This window comes from Acanthopagrus latus, chromosome 4 (genome assembly GCF_904848185.1).
Source record: "Acanthopagrus latus isolate v.2019 chromosome 4, fAcaLat1.1, whole genome shotgun sequence".
Taxonomy (NCBI): domain Eukaryota; kingdom Metazoa; phylum Chordata; class Actinopteri; order Spariformes; family Sparidae; genus Acanthopagrus; species Acanthopagrus latus.
The window spans coordinates 9,501,107-9,522,872 of record NC_051042.1 but is presented as its reverse complement, the minus strand read 5'-3'; the positions used below and the strand labels follow the sequence as shown (position 1 = coordinate 9,522,872).

At 40.1% G+C, this 21,766-nt stretch overlaps 2 protein-coding genes across 5 annotated transcripts in view; one reads left to right on the top strand and one right to left on the bottom strand.

Moving 5' to 3' along the window:
• The first annotated feature begins 157 nt into the window (after positions 1–157).
• pdcd7 (programmed cell death 7) lies at positions 158–6,700 on the top strand. The gene is made up of 5 exons (XM_037095138.1): positions 158–1,277; positions 4,108–4,246; positions 5,665–5,895; positions 6,026–6,113; positions 6,204–6,700. The coding sequence occupies exons 1-5, from the start codon at positions 294–296 to the stop codon at positions 6,334–6,336; spliced, it is 1,575 nt and encodes a 524-aa protein (XP_036951033.1). The 5' UTR covers positions 158–293; the 3' UTR covers positions 6,337–6,700.
• Positions 6,701–6,927: 227 nt separating this feature from the next.
• Positions 6,928–21,766, bottom strand: part of ano1a (anoctamin 1, calcium activated chloride channel a) — a 77,549-nt gene continuing 62,710 nt past the window's right edge. For all 4 annotated transcript variants that reach the window (XM_037095137.1, XM_037095134.1, XM_037095135.1 and 1 more), the window contains 9 exons: positions 20,242–20,353; positions 19,953–20,010; positions 18,364–18,464; positions 16,850–16,992; positions 15,896–16,048; positions 13,906–13,958; positions 13,353–13,537; positions 12,909–13,014; positions 6,928–12,222 (listed from right to left, as the gene is read on the bottom strand). In XM_037095137.1, coding sequence (XP_036951032.1) covers positions 11,980–12,222; positions 12,909–13,014; positions 13,353–13,537; positions 13,906–13,958; positions 15,896–16,048; positions 16,850–16,992; positions 18,364–18,464; positions 19,953–20,010; positions 20,242–20,353 — 1,154 coding nt within the window. In that variant the 3' untranslated portion in view covers positions 6,928–11,979. The remainder of the gene's footprint in view (positions 12,223–12,908; positions 13,015–13,352; positions 13,538–13,905; positions 13,959–15,895; positions 16,049–16,849; positions 16,993–18,363; positions 18,465–19,952; positions 20,011–20,241; positions 20,354–21,766) is intronic.

The following is a 21,766-nucleotide window of genomic DNA, read 5'->3' as shown; positions in this document are numbered from 1 at the left end:
TATATATAGTTTATAGTCAAATGTACGGTTAGTTGTGAAATTACAAATTAATTAGGGATTATCCGATGATACCCACACCATGAAGGCCCTCCTGTGGGTGGCAGTGTCGCGCTTTACAGTGTACAGACTTCCGTCAATTCATTAGAAGAAGAAGAAGAAGAAGAAGAAGAAGAAGAAGAAGAAGAAGCAGCAGCAGTAGAGGCGGCAGACGGACACACAGAAGAAGTGGATGAGCATGTAACTGTTAAATCGTGTACAAGTTAGTCATAGATGGGATTTATACTGGACGCGACATGGACGACCCATATCGCCACTTTCCGCCAGACACACAGCAGCCCCCGGCCTATCCAGGTGGCTTCCTGGATACACCATACTCCGCTAACAGACCACCACCGAGCATGAACACTCAGCCGGACCACTCTGCGCTACAGTGGACACCAGCCCTGGGATATGACAATCGCCCGTGCGACTTCAGGCGAGATTTCCCGACGCCTTGTTCCGGCGGAGGATGGTTCGGAGCGCCTCGCTTTGCCCCTCCGTATGGATATGACCCATCCGTCCCCCTGCCACCTTTCGGCTGTCCACCCCCTGAACGCTTCCTCCACGACGTTCCCGGCGCCGGTGTGGGACCGTCACCATTCCAAATAATTCCCCAGCATGTTCGGTCCGGTTCGCAGACTGCCACGTGCGACCCAGACTCCTTTCAGAAACAACATCATAACTATCAGGATTTCTGTGACGGCGGCGCAGCTCCGTTCGGTTGCACTCCGCGGGGTAAGGACCACGACCGAAATGTGGGAACGGCGACACAAGCCAAGGACGAAACAGCCCTTCAGAGGAGGCAGGACCAGCAGTGGATCCGGCGGTTCTTACAAAGAACAGGCAAAACCTCCAAGACGCCCCAGGCCCGGCAGCAGAAGAGCGGTATCGCTAGCACGAGAGAGGCGCTTGACAGGGCAGCTCAGCTCATCTCACAGCTGGCGGAGTCCTGTAAAACTCTCAGGGACAGCGCTGAGAACGAGCCCGACTGGACGGAATCTTATTCCATGACTATAAACGCGAAGAGAGAGCTGCAGGACTGTCTGGCCGCCCTCAGCGACAGCAGGTGTGTAGAAACCATACTGTCCCGTGTTGCTAAGAGAAGAGCGAGGCGACTGAGAACCAGGGAGCTGCAGATGCTGGAGGCAAAACAGAGAGAGGATTCCATCTCTGAGAAGGAGGCCGCAATAGATAAGTGGAGGATGCAGCAAGTACATCAAGTAGAAGAGAAGAAGAAAGTAAGTGCATTTGTCAGAGCCGAATCCTCTACTGACCTGCTGTATTCATGTATTCAATGTATTTATGTGTTCAAGTTGGGGTTCAAAGAAGACAAACTCACATATGGTTACCTTGACAAAGATGTTCTTAATCCAGTTGTTGTAAATCAACCAATTTGTTTTAATAAGACAATCTTACCAAACTCCGCAGCTCAATACGGAACATTCTCATGAACTGTCTTCACTGGAGGGGTAGAAAGCACAGTGTCCCAGTGTCATGATGGCATATAAACGCAGACATAATCGCATTATCCCAGATTATGACAGTGTATTTGATTTTCCAATAACCACTGTTTTACAGGTTTGGAGAAATAGTTGGGAGATGTCATATTCCTCAGTTGTGTGGGTATGGTATTCCAGATATGTGCTGCTCAGGATGAACTGTATATGACACTGTATATGGGATCTGTAATTATAGATTTATTGTATAAATACCCCCCCAAAGACATCTGAGTTTCCAGGTGGATGATTAAACTTTGCAACATAGACCTTATTTGAATGGTGCAGCTGTCAGCTTCAAGAAGGAAAAAAGTAAGGAGCTGCGAGTTTCATTTACCTGTTAAATGAAACCGCACAAAAGAGTCTTTGTTAAGGTTTAAAAAAAAAAAAAACAAGTATTACATTTTTTTTGTAATTGGATTACTTTGAAAGATACTGCAACAACTATCTAAATGAATACATGTTGCGTATCATCTTTACTGTTTCTTGGATGCTCAGTAAAAATTTCAACCCAATCCAGTAGACATGTAACTGTGCATGTCTTCCTCTCGGAGCTGTCACTTTACTGATGTCATGGCTCAGTACGTGCAGTCACACCCCTCACATTTTTGCAAATATTTCATTATATCTTTTCATGGGACGACACTGAAGAAATGACACTTTGCTTCAATGTAAAGTAGTCAGTGAACAGCTTGTATAACAGTGTAAATTTATTTCCCCCTCAAAATTACTCAACACACAGCTGTTAATGTCTGAACCGCTGGCAACAAAAGTGAGCACACCCCTTAGTGAATATGACTTGTTAATGTTGCAAGGTCTCAGGTTTGAATGGGGAGCAGGTGTGTTAAATTTGGCGTTATCGCTCTCACACACTCTCATACTGGTCACTGAAGTTCAACATGGCACCTCATGGCAAAGAACTCTATGAGGATCTGGGGAAAAAAAAGAAGAAGATGCAGTGGAGGACAAGTTCCACTGGCAGGCCTCGCTGTGGTCAACCAAAGAAGTTCAGTGCACATGCTCAGCGTCATATCCAGATGTTGTCTTTGGAAAATAAACACCTGCCAGTGCTGCAGAGGTTGAAGGGGTGGGTCAGCCTTTCAGTGCTAAGACCATATGCCGCACACTGCATCAAATTGGTCTGCATGGCTGTCGTCCCAGAAGGAAGCCTCTTCTAAAGATGATGCACAAGAAAGCTCGCAAACAGTTTGCTGAAAACAAGCAGACTAAGGACATGGATTACTGGAACCATGTCCTGTGGTCTGATGAGACCAAGATAAACTAATTTGGTTCATGGTGGTGGGAGTGTCATGGTCTGGGGCTGCATGCGTGCTGCCGGCACTGGGGAGCTCCAGTTCATTGAGGGACCCGTGAATGCTAACATGCACTGTGACATACTGAAGCAGAGCATGGATCCCCTCCCTTCGGAAACTGGGCTGCAGGTATTCCAACATGATAGCAACCCCAAACACACCTCCAAGACGACCACTGCCTTGCTAAACAAGCTGAGGGTAAAGGTGATGGACTGGCCAAGCATGTCTCCAGACCTAAACCCTATTAAGCATCCGTTAGGCATCCTCAGACAGAAGGTGGAGGAGCACAAGGTCTCTAACATCCACCAGCTCTGTGACGTCGTCATGGAGGAGTGGAAGAGGTTTCCAGTGGCAACCTGTGAAGCTCTAGTGAAATGTTAAGGCAGTGCTGGAAAACAATTGTGGCCACACAAAATATTGACACTTTGGGCCCAATTTGGACATTTTCAGTTAGGGGTGTACTCACGTTTGTTGCCAGCAGTTTAGACATTAATGGCTATGTGTTGAGTTATTCTGTTAACTCTCTATTTACATTGTATCAAAGTGTAATTTCTTCAGTGTTGTCCCATGAAAAGATAAAATAGAATGAATTTGCAGAAATGTGAGGGGTGTACTCACGTTTGTGAGATACTGTACATTTTAGCCGCCACGCACTCATATGCAGTAGTAAAGGAGCCCGGCTTCAAGCAACATCTTATTTTGTTCTTTTATAACACAAGATGCTTTTCAGTTTTTTAGCTGATTGTGACCAAATACTTTTTTGTTTTTTTTTATCAGACCTACGTAAAATTATGACCTATTCAAGAGAGTTGAGCCGAGAGCTGTACCATACCAACTACCTCCAGTGGGCACTAATTGCAGCTAGGTGGAACAAACTGTAACTGACTGGGAGGTTTGTGATTCAGCTTAACTGAAAACCTTGCTAGTGGTCTCTATGTATTTTTTCTCCCTAGGTTTTAAGAAATTGAGATTTTTCTGCCTCCACTCCAGAACAATGGAGGGTAGTGGAAGTTTTTTTTGGGTGTGCAAAAACTTGTGTCTCATAACTGATGAAAGATGATGTTTGTGGATTTTTATTTGAATATTATGGTAAAGAATTTTAACTTTCTCAAAGCTGATTTTTTGTTTTTGTTTTATTGTATTAATCTTATAATTTGAAAACTAATGGCTCTTCTAGTATCATGTCATCTCATGCTGTGACATATCTTTCATGGGACATGTTAACTGTGAATTACATCAGATATCTGTTTGTGTACCAGGAGCAGGAACTGAAGCTTGCTGCAGACGCTGTTCTCTGTGAGGTGAGGAAGAAGCAAGCAGATGTGAAGAGGATGCAAGATGTCCTGAGATCTCTTGAGAAACTGCGCAGATTGAGGAAAGAGGCAGCATTGAGGAAAGGTAGGACAGTTATTGTTGTTTTCAGCGATCAACCTTTTTCTCAGTCCCATGTTACTGCGTGCTGTGAGAGTTAGCAGTATGCTACAAGTTTGCTTCTCTTGGCGATTTTGGAGAAATAACAGCCTGTCACAAACATTTGACAACAAGCATTTTCTGATCAGATCTTATTAAGTGTTACATTATTGAGTGACAGAATAGTATTACAAATGTTTGCGATAAGACCCTTGTGCAGTAATTTGCAAAACAACATCTAGTCCTTTTCTCGGCAGTGGACTCGGAAAAGACGGGTAAATGGACCAGACAAAGTGACAGACCTGGAGAAACATTTACATTTAGGGCATTTAGCAGACATGACCATCCACCTAAACTGACAGGCCATGCAAGGAGAGCAGTGATCAGAGAAGCAGCAGAGATCTACAGCTCAGGTGGAATAATCTGTCCACAGGACAACTGTTACTCATGCACTCCACAGATCGGGCCTTTATGGAAGAGTGGCAAAAAAAGAGCCATTGTTGAAACAAAGCCATGCAGTTTGCCACAAGCCATGTGGGGGATGCAACACACATGTGGAGGAAGGGCTACAGTAGAATGGTTTAGATCAAAGGATATTTATGTGGTAGTACAGCCCAGTCAAAGTCCAGACCTAAATCCAATTCAGAATCTCTGGCAAGACTGGGAAATTTCTGTTCATGGACACTCTCCATCCAATCAGACTAAGCTTGAGCTATTTTGCAAGGAAGAATAGGGAAAAATTTAAGCAGCAAAAGATAGTTCTTCAAAGTACTGACTCAGGAGGGCTCCACACTTTTCAGTTTTTAAACCCTGTATCATTTTCCTTCTACTTCACAATTATGTGCCAGTTTATGTTGGTCCATCACATAAAAATTTCATTTGTGGTTTTAATGTGACAAAATGTGGAAACATTCAAGGGGGATGAATACTTTTGAAAACCACTGTACAAATTGAGAATTTGGGTCCTTCATCTGCTGGAATACAATATGAAACACAACTGGAAATTAAGATTTTTTTTCTGTTTATGTTATGAAGCACAAAAGTACTTAACTTAATTTAGTTTTGCAATCCTGGTGCTGTAAAACAGACCCCAACCTAAGTCATTAGTGCCTCAGTGTTAGCGCCTGACAAATGGTCAATTCTAAGCCAAACCAATTTCCAACCACTCACACATGTGAAGAATGGATCAGGTTTTTTGGTACTATTGGGTACTGACCAACATGACGAGAAATAATGGGAAAGATAATTCTAAGAAATATGAAAAAGCAGTAATCATTCTTGCCCTCCTTTTTTATTTAGCTGTGTATTTTTAGTGGAACATTACAAACAGCACATGTGATGTCAGCATTGTACAAAGTGTAGCTGTAGCATACGGCAAGCTGTAACTGTGTGTTTGCTTGTCGCAGGTATCATCACTGAGCAAGAATGTGAACAGGCATTTAGCAGCCGACTGGAACAGCTGAGGTGCGTGTTAAAGAGGAGGACAGCAGTCTACTCAACAGAGGAGAAGGCTCTGATGGTGATGCTGGAAGGAGAGCAGGAGGAGGACAGAAGACGAGAGCGAGAGAAACGAGCGAAGAGGGAGAGGGACCGACAGCTGCAGAGGAAACACAAAGTGGATACCATGTTGTTTGGAGGTAAGCCCTCACAGCTCATCCACACTAAAAGGAAAACATTTGTTCTTAGTTCAGCATTATGATTTGAATCAAATACATGTGCTTGTTTTGCAGAATACTGTTGGTAATGATTTTTCCATTTGTTTCACAGATCAGCTACCTACTGATTCTTATCTGCAGCCCTTCAGAGCATATTACACCCAAGCTGAGCGCTCACTGCATGCTTTGCTACAAGTCAGGTAAATCTTCATCTTCACTTTTTCAGTGCATCTTCACTACAGCCTGTTTAACAATAATAATTATGGGCTTGTGATATGTTTTTCTTTCAGGAGAGAGTGGGATGCGTTTGTGGTTTCAGCGGGTCATCCTGACGGTTCTCCTGTTCCTCAGAGCTGGGTTTTGCCTGATGCCCCCTCAGACCAGGCCTGGGCCTCTGCTCTGCACACAGCTGACACTGAGTGAGACACACTCTGACTCACAATTTGTCATGTCAGCTAATCCCTGCTGTCCAAGACTCGGTTATTAATCCAAACCCAAACTGTAGCTCTCTGTAGAAGTAAACAGTTAATGATGTCAACATTTTGTTACCCTTTTTTTTTCTTGAGAGAGAGAGAGCAACAACATTAACTTGAACAAAAAACAAATTGTGTGGTCTGATTTCTTTCAATTTGGATGCTTTCACGGGAACTGCATTTTCCTGGAACTGTGACTGTGTAACACTATATATCAGATCCAATAAATGATGGTCACAATGACAAAGAGCGAGATACCTTTGGTTCTGCTATTTGAATAAACTTTATGTTGGCTTTTTACTCCAGCAGATTTACTACCTACTCAGCTCTTTGTCTGGTCCCCAGTTTGTGGTTTCTGGCGAAACAAGAAACAGAAAATGGAGAGATGCAAGATAGAAAAATGCCTATTAACCACCTTTTTTTAAAAAAAATTATTCACCGAAAGTTCTGTAAGACAGAAAGGTGCTGCCCAAGTCAAAATATTTTTTGGGATTTATTTTGAATGTAATGCAAATTATTTATTTTTTTTTCTTTTTCAGTACAAATGATAATGTCAGCATAACAATTTGAAGGAAAAGTTTAGTCTTGTGTTTCAAGCATTTGGGCCCCATCTGTGTATTCTGATAATAAAGTACTTGACATTAGTTGTGCGTGTAGTCCAAGAAGTACTAGAAAGTAAGTCCAGCTGTGATAGTTTGATGAAAAACTTATGGAAGAAATGCTGTTATTCAACAAGTTGAATTGATATTATAAAATTGGTATCAAGAAAAGTATTGTTCACCAAGTTGAATTACAAGACTTAATTTAGTTCTACAGAGGGGACAGTTGACTTAACAAAAACTACACAAATCAATAAAGTTAAATGAAATAAAGATTGAGCAACATAAAATACCAAAGTTGGGCCATGGGTAGGGCTGGGTACCGAACTTCGATTCTTTTATGGCACCGACCGAAATGCTTCAGTATACCTACTATCAAAATTTGCCTCGTCTTTAGGTGCCCAGAGGCTAATCATGTGATCAAGATCTGATACTGCGGCCAGTGATTGGCTGTAACGTTACGTGCCATTGCGGCATGCAGGAAAAACACACAGGTGGTTATTATCAGAGATGTTTTGTGGTTACACCCACAGACAGGGTTCACGTGTAGCCGTGTTGTGAACTGTAGTTGTGTGTGTGTGTGTCGTCGAACCAGTTAAAAAATTCCATGAGGTTAAAAGCGTGGCAGCATTTTAGCAAGAATGTTGTGGAACGCTCCATAAACATTTGTAGCATTCCACAGGTTCATTGGTATGAAAGGGACATCCCCGAAAGGCTCAGATGTTTGCAAGCGTGGATTCAACACTTTATGAAAACTGGATAGGTAAATAGTCCCAACAGTTTGAGAAATAGTTTTTTAAGGCACAGTCAAAAAGAATTTCACCATCTGCAATCCAGAGACTGAGAGACAGCAGAGAAATCTCGGCAACATACAGGCAAGGTTGAAAGCCAATGTTGAATGGCCATATTAAGTTGAAAAAAGAAAAGCTGAATGAAGACAGTGGAAAACATGCCCCTGTCCAAATGTCTTGCATGCATCAAATTCAGAATGTATATATGTGTATATTTTCATTAAAAAAAACGCAAATTTATAAGTAACATTAAATATCTTGCCTTATATTGTAGTTTTTCAGTAGAATTGAAAAGAATTTTTAATCACTGCCGTCTGTTTATATTTGCAATTTACACAGTGTCCAAGCTTTTCTGAAATAAGGGTTTTTATTTATGAGGCAGTCATATTTATGTACTTAATGTGCCTGTTAAAAACTGAAGTTAATATATGCTCACCAACAGTGAATTGGTGTGAAACTGCCATTAACCATAGCAGGCAGCGTTACCTTCAGATTTGTTAGCAGACTAACAAACAACACTTTTACTTCAGCTTATTAGTGGCCGTCACAATGTACTTGGCTAAAGGAACTAATATGTTTCCTCCTAGTCCTTTCCCTTGTAACACCTCCATGGTTATCAACTGTTCATTCTGTAGTTGCAGTTTGCAACCATTGCTTTTAAAGTTACATATTGCCAATACCTACTTTACCAGAGGCATCGCTATGTCTGGTGGTTCGGCAAATTAAATGTTTTTATTGTGTGTGTGTCTCACCAATATCCATCCGCAGTGTACACAATTTTACATTCAGCCACTCAAGAAAATAATACAAATAAATATAATTATTAATAGAATGACAGAAATTGATTAGTGGTACAGATGCGAAAAAAAAGTACCAAAACAAAGTGAAAGCAGTCATTTTTAAATGAATGTCTACAATCCATGCAATTCATGTCTTATTTATTTGCAGTTAGTTTAAACAAAAACACATCAGAGACAGACACATTGGTTATACATGCATATACACTCAAACATGTTGAGTAATGTGCTTTGACAAACATTATAATAGAATAGATTAGCAGGTCACATGTTGTAGTGTTTTATTGACGCTGCACATTGAATATGGAAACCGACAGCCGGAGAATGAAATCACATGAGGGGCATCGAGGGAGAGTTTTCACATGTGACATCAATTTATAAGAGCTTCTGAGGAGAAAAGTATTCTAGCCTTAAAAGACCCTGCAGCCCTGTGGCAGCAGTTATCTATCACTGAAGAACAACACTAACCCTACTTACACACACAGTATTAAGAGTATAAAGATGTGGTAAAAGTAAACTGCAGGTTTTGCTTGAAAGGAAAAGTATCACAGACACGGTATCTTTGCAGGCTGTATTAGAGGACACAGACATCTTTAAAGATACAGCCAAATATAGGTCCGTATTTATGGTTTCTAGTACATTAAGTAATGAATTAAAATGAAGACAGTTGGTTAAAGAATATCACTATCATCGGGTCTCTTGTTGATGGTTGATAAAACCCTTTCAGCAAATTAGATACACTTAGAAATGCATGGTTGCGATAGAAAAAACAGATATACAACATTTTGACCTAAAAGTGATTATACATCACAGAAGATTAAAAATATAATAATACATTCTTTCAGTCTGGGTTGAGGGCTTACATTTGGGGTAGGCTGATATATATTGACAGCATGGTGCAGAATTTGACACATTACTGAGTGCAGACCAGACATGTGACCTGATATTTGAGTCAACAGTATCTTTTTCAAAGTGATGTCCAGTTATTCCCCACGTATGTTTTTGCAGTTTGATAAACACAAAACCAAATATTATTCATTATTTGTGATTAAATATTTAAGAAGTCAAATGAAAATGCCAAATGATTTAAGTGGTTAATGTAAGGATAGACAATACTATTGAAACAGGGCTCCCTCTCCATGTTTGACACTACTCCTATGACTACTAAAAGGAATCTTAAATAAGCCAGCAGAGCCGCTGGGAGAATATAAGGCAGGTTAAGAGCAAGACACTGTCAGAGACTTAAGCAAAAACAAAATGCACTTTGAATTTGAATCTCCCATTGCTATCAATGTAACCATGTACCACAGTTCCATTTGTTCCAAGATGCAGCTTTCTAATGGTTTATGTGCATGATGTCACATACTGTATATACTGTACATACTCGTACCACTACACATTTTAAACATGAGTACATTTAAGTTCAGTTTTCACACAAGTCTGCTGGCACACCTTTGCTGTAAATGATTAAACACACATTTGAAATTGACTTTTTTTATCTCTACATTGACCAGCTAGTCTGGAATACCAACAGCACGAGCGGCGGAATGGGGAAAATTGTTTTGCTCAGCAAAACCTTTTAATGAATAATGCTGTCTAACAACATGCTAAGTATAAATGGCTCCTATGGTTCTAATTAGTGAAACAAAAACGATTTACTTCCAGTTTCGTTGAAGCTACATAAGCCAAGAATTCCCAAACTGTGGTTTACCTGTGACAGATGAGGAATTCTGTCATGAATGAAAGGAATTTGGTCTGAATCAACTCAGGCATCGGTAAACTTGCATCCTAAGCTAGTATGTTGAGCATCAAGAACACACCAAATGAACACGTGTAAATTGAGAAGTTCTTTAAAGGTCCAGTGTGTGGGATTTAGAAGCATCTGGTGGTGTGGACACTGGATCTGTAAACATCAGCCCCTTTCACACATGCACTGTACCTCTGGATTTATCCAGAGTTAACCTGGAGGAGCTATATGTGTGAACACATGTCAACAACATGGTTTAATGTTAATGTTTCAATCTGGCCCCTGCTGTGTCATGCATCTGTGAACAAGGAAATGTGGACAATATCCAGATCTGATTCTCTCACTATTGTCCAGCGTTGATAGGTGAAAGGGGCTATAGATTGACATATTCTGTGGCCACAGATGCAAGCTGAAAAACTGACATATCAACACCTTTACATTGATATGATGAACATGTTGCGTATTTACACTGTCAGCAGACACAGAGCAACTTTTATTGATTTGGAGTCTTGCTCACTGTTTCTCAGATAGAACCAACTGTAGACTACCTGCTCAGCACCAAGCAACAGACAGACAGTGTTGGCAATTCATTCATTTGTAAGATAATCAGCCAGTTTTTGGGTGCTTAATTTGAAAGGACAGTATGTACTGGGCTGGCTGGATAAAATAGTAAATATCAGTTTTGCAAATAATTACCTGCTAACATGTTTGCCATAACAATTTTCACTGGTTTTAGTAAAGCCATTGTTCAGCCAAAATACCATCCAATGTAATACCATAGACCATTACACTGTGAAATAGTGATCTTTTCTGAGATGGTTATTGTGCTATAAACATATCAAACCGTTGCAACCCCAGTTACTTTGTGCTTCCAGGAATAATGGCACTGAGAACTGTTAGGCAGTTTGTTCCTATTCAAGATATAACAAATGTAAGAATGACCAAAATGGTGCTCATACATAAAACAGTACAAATCAACAGGCAGCTTGACAAAAGTTCTTCCAAAATCTTGCTGTATATGCCAGCAACCAAAGCATGTTCCTGACCATGCTGTATATTTAAAAAGTACACCAATAATGTTCTGCATTTATATGTTTTTGTGCAAAAAAGGCCTATCTGAGCTTTACACATGAATTGCAGGAGGGAGGCTTTCCGTGTGTTTTGTATCTCAGCAGTAAGATACCTGGAGGAAGTTCTTCTGAGGACCATTTAGACGGATTAATAGAGGCTGTCTTTGATATAAAAGCTGCTTTCAAGTCAGGAGGGTGAGGTGGCAGACAGCAACTTCTTGAAAATAAGACACACATTAGGTTAGACACTTTTCTGTCAGAATGGTGATCTCATAAATAAGGAAATTCCCCGAGTCAAATGAAGCTTATGGCTTGTTCCTTTCCAATACATCCAATAAGTAATGTTTTGGGATCATAAATCCTGTGAGTCCTGTCTAACTACTTACTGGATTTCTGTTAATAGCTAAACAAACAAGGTCTGGCTTCTGTAATATGTAACATCATTACATGGGAACAGTGTTGGACAGAGGCAACCATCCAGTATTGAGGGTTAAAGGATTCTGATGCGAGCACGTCAAAGTTTGGGCTATATAGGTCACGTTATTCCTGCAAATATTCCCAAACAACATTTTGCTTGACCCCTAGCCGTTTAACAGCAGTTTGCGTTAGAGACGGGCCGTGAGCGGGGCTGTGGTGGACTCTCATTGGCTGACGATGGGGAGGTGCAGTTGTCCTGGTTGTGGTTGTCCCATGCTGCAAGCCTTTTGCCTTGCTCCTCCTTCATAAAAAGCTCCACCATGAGGATCTTCTCCTTGTGCATCTGGAGGCTGATGTCTTTGGGGATGTCTGGGATCAGCCAGTCTACAAAGTCACTCATAAGCATCACCGCGTTCTGTACATGACAGAGAGAACAAAAGGCAGATTAGTACACCTCAGGCTCAGATATCTCAGTGTCCTCTAGATTTTATTGCCTCATAAACTACATAAAAAAGTTTAGAAAAATGACCCTTTCATCTGTTTCCATCAAGTCTGATTGTAGCCTATGATATCATGTGGTTTAATAGAGATACCAGATTGGGCTTGCACGCAAACGCTTTGCACAATTGAGTGAGGTACTTTCTGCCTCCTGAGGAGCTCTGCATCCAGGAGGATCAAATACAAAACAAGCATTATGAATATGGTTCAAAAGTTTATATATGTCAGGGACAAAAAAATGTATGTGGGTCCAAGAGCACCAGTTTTAAAGCAACTGTGACAAGTAGCAAATGGGACTAATCAAAGTAAGCAGATGGAGGCTTTATTCAAATGTAATAGTAGTACTAGGCTTGATTGAATAGTAATTAAAAATACTGTATGTGTACATATGCGGGCTACAGACGTAGATGAAGAAGAATCTTTATTTTCGTAACATATAATACATTGGGCAGCTGAACAGCACCGAGGGACCAACTCCAAATTTAGGCTAGTGCCTTGTTCAAGGTACAGTGGCTTTCCAATATATGTTACATAGGTGAGTGACGTGCCTATTGAGAAGTATGTAAAGGCACATAGTCAGTGTGCTTGTTGATTGTTCCAAACCTGAAAGACAATGACAAAGGCAAGGCGAGCGGCCAGAATTGCCCAGAACTCCTTAGAAAGTTCATATGGTGTAGTGGACCACGGAGGCTCCCTGTAGTCCTTGTATCTGCAGAGAGAAAATTGAGTTATTTGGAAACGTATTTGAAAAAGATTTCATCTAATGGTTTTACTGTTTGCCAGACCTCCCTTTTGTGTTACACTCCCCATAAAAGTCATCAATATTATGTTAATTAATTGCTAAAAATACATGATGACACTGTATTAGAGTACCTACTCGTATGTAAAAGCGTAACACTTTTATCAGAGATGATAGAATGATTTTTAGGGAGGTTTTGGCATGAAAATGATATTTTTTTTTCAAAATATTAATCATTATCCCAACACATCAACGGACTTAAATTCCAAAATCAAGTGCACCCGGCTGAACCAGCAACGAAACCTTACCTGCATACATCTACCTTGTAGCCCAGGTGCATTGGCTGTACAGGAGCTGTGCCTGGCTGGAAGTCACTGACGTTGAAGTAAGACAGAGTGTGATTGACAAAACCGTGCATGGTGCCGTCAGGGCTGTACATGTACTGGTAGACCAACCGTGGGATGAAGTCAGAGGTGAAGGAGATGACAAAGGCCTGGGGGACAGACAAGTGCTCATCTGCTTACTGTCTTCATGAAATCAAATGTCCAGGTTAAAGGTGTACTTCAATTAAGAGTGAGGAATGAAGAAACGTAATGAAGACTTTTTAGTTTGTTTAAGTTCATTCTGGATGCAGTGTGTTTTGATGAGTTAACAAGGCAGGTAAGCTTGTCTTAGTTAAGCAAAAGAAATAAACTTGAATACTGATTTAGTTTTGTAGAATACAGGGCTATCAGATGATTGCTTCCTAATATACAAAGTGGTATTATTAGGACAGGACAGCCTGGGGCTAGCTGATAAGCAAACAAACCGCAGTAGACTAAGACACAATACATCGACACTGCATCAACAAACAAGACTTACATTAACAATGACTGCTACCTTGCTGAGGCCTCTCAAGAGGTTGTACCAGATGCCTGCAGAAATACAGAGGAGCTGTCATTACAGTGGGAACATTATCTTCAATATGCAAGTTCTCCACAGTGCAGCCTCCACTAGATGGCACAAGCACCCTCTGCATATGAGGTGGGAATAACACTGAATGTTGTGTTAACCAGGAACTTTTCTTTGTATTACTGCTGACCAGTACCAGAGCTTCTGGCACCCGTGTCATTTTATCTATGTAAATGAGAGGGAACCGACTTACACTGATCCATCACAGCCTTCTCTTCACTTTCACTTCACAATTGTGTTGTGTGGTAATGCATCTGGAGGCAGGGACCCTTTTCTATACTTTTTCATTAAATACATCAGAATTTAATCCTACATTTGGGAAATCTGAAAGGTCCCCTTGAGCGTTTGATTTGTTCATTCTGGCCTACTTAAGAAACATAGTGGTGCAATACAGTGAACTTCAAAGAGGAGGACGTGTAGATATAAAAAGCTCACTCTAGGCTGATTAAAACCCATTGATTCTCTGTTTCAGGCAATTACACACTATTCAAAAAATAATTCGTAATATAATATTTGATTTCTGCTAATAGACTGTATGAAATTGCCTCTTTTAAATTCTACTTTGCAGGAAAAGAGCTATTCAAATAGAGGTTAAATACTATTTACGACATAAAGAATGACTTCCACATTCAGAGGTGGCCCATGTAATGATGAATGCAAATAAGTACGATTACTCAAGTATTGTACTTCAGTAGAATTTTGAGGTATTTTTTACTTGGCTTGTTGATTTGTTGACTTGGTATTTGCATTTTCTGCTACTTCAGGCTTCCAGGCACATAGTGTCCTCTTTACTCCATTCCATTAGTTTGATAACTCTAATTTCTTGTCACTTTGCAAATTGCATGCTGCATCAGAACCAGTAAGTAGCACATATTAAAACTAATCTATTTTATGGCCAATCAGATACACTGTCTGGGCCACATTCTTTTAAGCAGTGTGAATGCATTTGAAGCTCATACTGAAGGACTGTCAATCCTGTCAGCTTACAGGCTGTGAAACAAGAAGCCAGAATGTCAGGCGGAATGCCAGTGTTAGCAGCGGACATTTGCGAATACACTCTGTTTTAACTAACCACTTAACTAATGACCGCTGTGGCTCAGGAGGTAGAGTGCATTGTCAAGTAATTAGAAGGTTGCTGGTTTGAGATAGATTGATCTAAGACCCTATCCATCAGTGTATGAATGTGTGTGTGAATGTTTCAATGTGACAAGTATTATTATGCGCTATTGAAATACAAGTCAATTTTATAATTGCCATATGCCAAAATCATGAAATTTGTTGAGTTGTTGAGTGAGGCTAAACTTTGCAAAATGGTAGTTGCAAATTCTAAATTGTTCATGCCTTTTGTAAATTTGGCATTAAATGCAATATATGAAGTTGTTTCTTTATTTGTTAAAAGTCTTTTTTTTTTGTGGCACTGCTGTACCAGTCTGTGCTACCCTAAGTGTGTCTTACCTACCAACATTTAACAGCTATATGAACCCACAGATTCATCTGACTTCATCATTAACACTACATTCATGAAAGAAGACAACATCTTGACATTAAAAATGTCAAATTTTACAAAAAATAGAAACCAATATATAAACTGCAAAATTTTGAGAGTTGTTGAGTGCGGTGAAACTTTATGAACTTTGTGAAACACAGTCGGTGACAAATTGGGGCTTCTTGTAAATTTGGCATTGTTACAGCTGAACATATTTCTGTCTTTGTCTAAAGACACTGTTTTCATTTGTTCACGTGATGTGTTTATTGGTATCTAGAGTGGTGAAGTGAGATCAGATCGAGCTGTTTACTTGTGACAAGGAATATCCCTTTAAACATTATGTTTATCAAACCTAAAATCATATCTCCTCTTTCTTCTCTGGGATTTTTCACCCTAATATATGTGAACACCTACCAATGTCTTTGGCTTTGGCTGCTATTGGCCGGCGCAGCTCCATAACAAACTTCTTGGCATCCAGGCGAATCTCAATGATGTTATTCAGCAGAGCAAAGAGTGGAGCCAGAGGGAAGGAGGCAACAAAAAGAGTCACCATCCCAAACTGGATGACTAAAAAACACAAATGAGCTGAGATTTTAGTAGACAGTTACAGGATCAACACTTTGTCTTTTGTTTAAAAAACAGAACCCTTTATGTAATTCTTAATCTTTACTAAGCACACACACACATACAGGCATGGACATAAGTCTCTGGATCACATGAAGCATGATCAAGCTGACATTCTGTGTGGTGGGAAAATGGATTTGATTAAATTAAAGGTCGACATACTGTACCTCAACATGGAGATTAGTTTGTTTTTCCGCTGTATCAGAGAATAAATTCTCTAGTTCACTCCATGAAGCTAACAACTGACATTTGCGATGTCAAGCTAGTGTCTGACATGAAGCACGAGTGACTGGATGTGTTTGTAGGTACATAAAAGCTGCACATTAAAGTGATTGCTTCAAAGCGGTCACAGCCATTACACTTTTTATTTTTGACCTAGACTTGTTCTACAAGGGTTGGGCTGTTCAAAGACTGTAATTAACATGGGGCACAAGCACCTCTGAAGGATTATCTTTGGATCAGGGCAGAAGATCTCTCACAGACGAGATGAAGATGAGGACCTTTGCTGTTAGCAAACATCAGGCAAGCTGGAAAATGTATTACTGAGGAAATAGCAGCGTCAGCCTCAATAACACAGCAGACTGATCCAGATGCCAGTCAGTGTTTGAATATATTTCAGTAAGTAATTTTTGGGGGGGATTTCAAGTAAAAAAAAACTCTTAATAACCTCACACAGCACAGCAGCCATGTGCATGTTGTGTATGTTTATGTATTTGTTTGCAAATGCCTTTTGTTCAGACTCACTCATCTCCATGTACTCAGGGCTGAGGCCAACAAAAGGACCCAGGATGTGGTCTCTCTCATGGCGCTGCAGGGTTTTGTTTAGCTCCTCCTCTTGCTTTGAATCCAACTCTGACTTCCTCCTCCGCAGCAGTTTCTTCAGCTTCCTGCATACACCAATGGCCGATGACATAGAAAGCACATTTAAGCCTTGTTTCTAAAGCCATTCCATTTAACTGTCTCTTTTCTAGATGATGTGATTTTAATAAGTGTTCTTTTACAAAGCGCAAGCGACAACTATTATCCTTTAGGATACATTAGTGGTGCTATCAAGCAACGTTTGGAGGAGTGGGTCCTGGTTGGTTAAAAAATGATGCTCTACTGGGATGTAAATGACAGTCATGTCATGTGCAAAACCATGGGGGTGATATGATGCACATTCCACATTCTGCAGAGGGTAAAATAATGAAAATATGGGAAACACTTAACTTAATGTCCTTTTACAAGCCTTAGTTACTAAATAATAAAGGATCTCATCAGTCTTTAACATATCCTTATTAACACTGATAAGCATACATAATCCATAGTAGTATCATTAACATGTTTGTTGTTAGATCAGAGGTCCTTCATACAGTATGCACTGTAAACAAACTTGTTAACAGCTGACAGTCTGAGTAAGGATGTGTATGGAAACCTGGTATTGAACGGGCCCTGGGACTAACTTATGAAGTACCCTAGTATTGATAAGCCCAGACATTAATGTTTTTTTTTTTAGGACTTTTGTTTTTTTTTTATATTTTAGTGTAGTTTGTTGTCACATTGTTGACGCCTGATATACATTTGCAGTAAAAAATCAAAATCTTGGAGTCAAAAGTGCAGTTTACTCAATTACCATATCCTGCTACTTTCCCCTTCCACTTCTCTACATTTATTTGAAAACTTTAGTTATAAGTTACTAAGCAGTTTTAAATTTCAGTGTTAACGTGCTATTGCTTTTGATATGCAATCAACCAGACATTACAAGTGGGTGACCATAGACAGAAAAATGATATTGCATCAGAGCCAAAGTGTATTTTCAAATTATCTTATTGGAAATGAGACGAATACTTCTGTGCCTGCTTCTATAATTGTGGTACAGCATTGTGACATTATGTTTGAAAACAGTGCTCTGGTGTGATAGAATTGATTTATCATCATCTAAATATTAAGACTTTAAACAAGCAATATACTCTATTATAAGACTTCACTGAAGCATGCGCCACTTTATATACAGTGTTACTCATTGGTTTTACTTTGATTAAAGTCAGAGCAATGCACTGTCTGGTTCCCAAGTGTGACAGACAGGCTTTTAAATTATTCCTCTCTCATGCAAGAACAACTGAGTGGGTCTGCACACCTTGTTCTGAGGCTTGCCGAGCCCATTTATTTTAATCTATGCTGAACATTACTTTATCTTGTTTATGCGGCTGTTCTGTGTGCTAGTATCATGGGAAAGGGTGCCTTTTTTGCATGTTGCACAGTGTATGCTCTGCACTCACGGTATGCCAATCTCAAACAGGTTGTTCTGGATGAGCTGCTTGCCAAGCATGGTGATGCACAGCTGGATGCAAAGCTCCATGAGACATCCTGCATGAGCACACTGGAGGAGGAGAAAGTGAACAGTGTGTCATAAAATGGCAGGAGAGCCTGAAGGGAGGACAGTAGTATACAGAGTTGACAGTTGGGAGAGGAAAGCTTGAGTAAACACAAGTGAAACACATCCACCTCCTCTATAAAGTACACCAAAATGAGCCCACTGTACTCTGTCTTGCTGAAGTGACAAGGAACAACAGCTCCAGCCATTTCTATACAAGCAATCAAATACAGGCTGATCCTAGATCAGTTCCACCACTGAATGATCTGTGTGAGTGAGAGAGTATTGATCTGTATGGGTCAGAGAGCCGTGTTAGTTATGGCCATGAGCTAAACTGTTGCTGTTAATACAATGCGTAAGTGCAGCAGTTCTTCTTCTGCTGTGTTTGTCAAACAGCTTCAGGTGCAATACAATCTGCTTCTGAGATGTAGGAGGGCCAACCCGTATTGTAAACAGATTTGTAACCTGATCAACAGGAATGCAAATTGTACAGTTGACTGAGTGTAAATCAAAGATCTGATCAGCAAGCAATCAGGGTTGTTTGTATGTTCTGGCATTTTGACATAGGTCCTCATGTCAAATAAAAATGAAAAACAATTACGTTACATTGTATTGTTATTTGTTGCAGCAGTTTGGATGGATGGTGTTCCAAGCTGCTGTTTACTCTGTAGCCATGCCACCAGTCAGCATGGGCATGAACATAGAAACAACCCCGATCACTTGCGGATCAAAGTGACGTACTTGTTACTAATTTTCCCGGGGGGTACATGACATGTACCATCTTGAATGAAACACTTTGTTTACTTTCATGAGCTGATAATAAGGGGCGTGAGGAGTGAAACGTCTCGCTTCTTTCTCATCTCTCTGAAGAGCCGCACATGTGCACTACTGATCAGGCAGCTGACAAATCTCTGTTAGAGAAAAAGACGCCACAAAGGGTCGTTACTTCCTAAATGTCTTTCACTTCAGTCTCTTTTTCAAACTCAGTGCCAGCAGAATGATGTTTGAATGCTGCTCGATCAGAGATGGGTGAAAAATATTAACAAAAGTATTAGCAAACCGGCATTCATGGCAATTTAACACGACATATCAGTGCAGGAGAGTATAAGCACGTCCACCTGGCTGTTATGTTTCCATCACAGCTGATTGGAGCTAGAGCAGATAAACACCTGTGTCATTTGACAACAGTAAAAAGCCAGATGTTAGGGAGGGGATCATGTCATTGTGTTTTTTGTCCAGGGTGAAAAGGATATAACATTTATACAACATTTGTTAAAAATTACAGTATTTTTTTTATTTTTTTATTTTTTTTATCTATGTCTTCATTAGGAACCATCGGGCTTGGGTTAGACTGAAAGAAAAGGAGGGTGGAAAACTAACAAGACACGGACTAATGCATTTGGTTTTACTATTGTCATGTTGACATGTGACATGTGACAATGTGCCGCAACAGTAGCTTAAACCTTTAATTCACTGTGTTTAAGTGTATATTACCTCTTCCATTCTGTACGATCCAACAACATACAAGTAGTTTCCAGGCCGCCCAACAAGCCTGTGAACCAGACACAACCATCACATGTTGTAGCATGATGACAGCAGGTCATGTACAGAAAGGCCAATGTTCCGTGCACAGCACAACCATGGCAGTATGTGAGAGAAAATAATAAGAGAAAATGCAAATATATGGATTACTAGTGACTTGCAGAAGTTTGATAAAAAAACAACAACAAAAAAACCCCATAAAAATACACACAAAAAACAAGACGAACTGAGAAGTTTTTACCTGCCCCTGAAAAAGGCCAAATACACAATAGGTGTGAAGGCATTGACAAACTTCAGGATAAAGGTTTTAAAGATGAGGCGCTCTTCAAAGCTCTTGTCTGTTTTGGGAACCTCTGAAAAAACAGACAATATGTGACTTAATTATCTCACATCAATTCAAACAGAAGCACTGCTAACCAACTTTCCACATCACACCTCAGTAAACAAACCTGTTAAACAGAGCTGATTCTGTCTGAATACCCTATTCCTCTGAGAGCTATTGAAATATTGTTGGATTCTATACATGGAATGCCAACCAATCACTCTTTGACAGTGTAATAATTAATTTCAGAAAGATTCTTTGCAGGTGGTTGTTAACATATATGCCCATGTCAACACCTTAATCACTTCCTTACCTTCCGCTGAAACTCTTTCTAGTCTAAATTCTCCTTTGAGGTTTTCAAATGTTTTGAAAGTTGTCTTTTTCCCCTCTGTGAGCGTATATGAAGCTGTTATTCTTTTTTCTCTTCACCTTACAAATGTATTATCTACACTACAGTATCTCTCTGGGTCTAAACCTGGCAGTATGATAAAGTTTATAGTATATAGTTTATAGTCTTATTCTACATTGTCAGTGACACCTCTCAAGCAGAATTTTCTCCCGTTTGGACTGTATATTTTTTTCCAACTAGCCTGACCCAAGATTGAGACTGACCCACATTTAGCTCATTGTATTTCCGTCCAGTCTGATACTTTGAAAAGCAGACCTTCATTTTCCTTTTCAGTTTGGAGTATCTCAGATTTCTTGGCCTTGCTACTGCCAGATGTACCAGCATATCTGTTTACCCCACCCTTTAAACTAATAGTAAATGGTAAGTTATAAAGGCATAACAACCTTGGCAACATATACATTTTTGCCACCTCAGTTCTTGAACTACCATTTTGTTCATTTTAATCATTTTGTGGCTTATTCCTATTATTAAGATTTCAGGATGCCTGTTTATCAGTTGGTTGATTGGTTGGTTTGCAGGCAAAAAAATCTATTGAATATCTTTTTAAAGAAACTTGGATGGAAGATGGGTCTCAGCACAGAATAGATCCCATTATCTTAACCCTAACTCCGAGTAACATCCCTTCATCTGGGAGCACAGTTTTACTATACATCTAACGACTCCATCACCCAAAAATGTAAAAATGTGACCAGATTTCGAAAGTAGTTCCAAGAACATGGGGTTCAGCATATCACAAGAGTTACCAGCAAGTGCCACTCTTTGAGAGCTATCCTTGACTGCAGCTACGTATAGTTAGCTAATTCACTCACAGCTCACTTAGACATGGAGCCAATGGCCTTAGAGTGTGGCGGTACCAAGACCTCTGATCACAGGGTAATATCGACCAAGGCTATGACTCAGAGGACTAGAAGACATGGCAGGCAGGGACAGGAGAGGTGCGTAGCAGGAGAGAAGTGACAGAGACTTGGTCATCAGCAGCAAAAATAGTGAAAATAGCATCTGCAGCCACAGTGTTTTCACATCTAACTTTTCTTC

Excerpts from the sequence above, each read along its gene's own strand:
- pdcd7 (XM_037095138.1), top strand. The coding sequence starts at position 294 with ATGGACGACCCATATCGCCACTTTCCGCCAGACACACAGCAGCCCCCG. Across the intron at positions 4,247-5,664 it reads AGAGGCAGCATTGAGGAAAG|GTATCATCACTGAGCAAGAA; the intron begins GTAGGACAGTTA and ends TGCTTGTCGCAG. Across the intron at positions 5,896-6,025 it reads GGATACCATGTTGTTTGGAG|ATCAGCTACCTACTGATTCT; the intron begins GTAAGCCCTCAC and ends TTTGTTTCACAG.